The following is a 2,373-nucleotide window of genomic DNA, read 5'->3' as shown; positions in this document are numbered from 1 at the left end:
ATGTTAGTGATTCTCAGGACATGGGAAGAAAAGAGAGCATATTCTCCCACCAGGATGACTCATACTCTCTAGCAATTCAGACGCTGCCCCTGGGGGAAGTCCTCCCCAAACTCCAAATGAATCACTGCCACTGTTCACCAGTGGTGCAGACGGGAGTGTGGCACTTGCAGGGGCCGGGAAAAGACATCTGACAGCCACTGTTCTACATGAAGCAGGAGGTCTTACTCTGTGAGTCCCAAGGAAGTACAAACTAACCACGTAATACTGACAAGTTCCCTCCAGACTGCTAAACATTACAAAGTGAGTGTTGTTACAACAATGATTCAGCATGGTTAAGGACAAAATAGATATATATATACTTTATATTATATATGTATTTTATCACATACTCAGGAAGGAATGCTGAGGTGCTTCATCCATCCAATAAATTGAAAATAAAAATTTTACATTTCTACATTTGTCAGTATACAGAATTCCGAAGATGGATCTTGAACTCAGGATCATCAATTTTCAAGAAAAGCCACATAATCGGTCAGTCTGGCTAACTGCTGTTCATTGGGAATTGGGGGAACTGGAGCAGGCTCTGTGTGTTAAAGAGAGAAAGATACCTCAAGTTAGACACAACTGTAACAAAACTGTGGCCCTGACATCCACCCCTACTAATGTCTTTAATTTTAACAAGAAAACTTCTAGATTTGTCCAGAATTTAGACAAAATCATACCTCTCAGAGGCATAGGACATTTCTGAAAAGAAAGCTAAGAAATCACAACTTTTAAGAGTACAGCTTTCCCCTCCTGGGAGTAAAGGGTGAAGTAAATAGTGAAGTATTCTATGTGAAAGTTATAAACAGTTCAGCTGCAACAACCTGGAAACTTCTCCACCCTACGCAGCCAGCGCCTCCCTGTGCTAAGCATTGCTACAGAAGAATTTTACGTGAACAGTACAACACAGAGAACCCCACTCTGGAGGAATTTACAGTCTAACATTTAAGGCACCACGCAGCATCCTGGGATGCCTTCTGAATAAAAATGCTGGTGAGAAGCCCTCTCGGGGCTCCTGTGCTGACGGTAAGAAGGCTCTCTGCTAGCTGGGCCAGAGGCTGCCACCCCCTCAAGGTAATTTATGGGGGGAGCCTACAGCCTCACTCTTGTAACCACAGGTACCACTATAAATCTAACAAGGTTAGAATTAAAAAAATTACAAACCACACACACAAAAAATAGAACAATTATACATTTTAAAAACATGTACATGAAAACACTTACCTGATAAGGGACTAAACTTGTTAAAGGAAACATCCAGGGATCCTGCAACTAAAGTTAGAAAAAAAAGTTACAACCCAATTTGTAGAAGTCATTGTAAAGACCTGTCACAAAACAGTTAATTTAATGTGTTATGTACCTATGATCATTTATTTCTCAAAAATGGAAAACTATTTTACACCAATCTATTTCAGTAACCTGTACTCTAGTGGCGAGGCCAGGTCTTGCCCTCTTTATACCCTCATGGGACTGAGCACTGAGATCTTGTGCAGTACTTGACTGTGTGTCTAAACAGTAGACATTTAGAGCAGGTGGAAAGAAATTCGGGTGGATGGGGATGTGGGAGCGTTTATAGAATGGTCGTCAGAGTGTACTCTAAAGACTCGGCAGAAAAGGACGTGCCTGGTCAGCAGGAGGAACAGGATCCACTAGGCAGGAATGAGCTGGGTCACTTCAGGGAGCAAAACTGAGGGGCTGGGAATTCAGAGTAAGATTCTGACTAGTCATGGAATTCAAGGCCTTATCGGAAGGCTAGAGAACTGAACTCCGTGAAATGAGAGCCACAGGGGAAGAGTCTGCGTGACTCAAGTACAAATACTCAGCAGCCGAATATTTAAAAAGTTTTCAGAAGGCAATAGTTTAGATATTAAGGATAAACAGAAATGGCCCCATAAATAAAAGGATGAGAGATTAATATTTAGTAAAAATCAGTTGTACTAAGGACTATGAAATACCTACATAAAATAGTCGTTTATGTAAGGAATATGTTTTTAAGAATTTAAAACTAGTGGCGTTCCATGCTACACAGTGGGTGAAGAGCTCCACCTACCTGGCTTTCTGGGCAGAACCATTCTGGTGGTGGAGTCGGCTTGCCATCCTTGTTCTAATATACCTAAAACGTGGATTTCAGACAGATGAAGAAATAACAAAAACACTCAGCATGATCCACAATCTGTCCATGGCATCGCTGTTGTATGGGAGGCCTGCTATGTTTAGTTCAACCTGGCACCTGCGCTTTTACTTGTCAGATGTGCTCGTCAGTGTACTTTACAAATATTTCTCAAACACATATCCAAGTCTCATTCTACTCACACTGTTACTCGAAAGATA

General features: G+C 41.5%; 1 protein-coding gene across 1 annotated transcript in view; it reads right to left on the bottom strand.

Moving 5' to 3' along the window:
• Positions 1-313: 313 nt before the first annotated feature.
• COPS8 (COP9 signalosome subunit 8) overlaps positions 314-2,373 on the bottom strand; it is an 11,958-nt gene continuing 9,898 nt past the window's right edge. The window contains exons 7-9 of the mRNA XM_023518246.1: positions 2,093-2,155; positions 1,267-1,314; positions 314-583 (exon numbers count right to left, since the gene is read on the bottom strand). Coding sequence (XP_023374014.1) covers positions 504-583; positions 1,267-1,314; positions 2,093-2,155 — 191 coding nt within the window. The 3' untranslated portion in view covers positions 314-503. The remainder of the gene's footprint in view (positions 584-1,266; positions 1,315-2,092; positions 2,156-2,373) is intronic.

The sequence above is a fragment of the Otolemur garnettii genome, unplaced genomic scaffold (genome assembly GCF_000181295.1).
Source record: "Otolemur garnettii isolate 467f Iridium unplaced genomic scaffold, OtoGar3 scaffold00133, whole genome shotgun sequence".
NCBI classification, from domain to species: domain Eukaryota; kingdom Metazoa; phylum Chordata; class Mammalia; order Primates; family Galagidae; genus Otolemur; species Otolemur garnettii.
The sequence above is the reverse complement of the archived record's forward strand: the minus strand, read 5'-3'. Positions and strand labels throughout refer to the sequence as shown.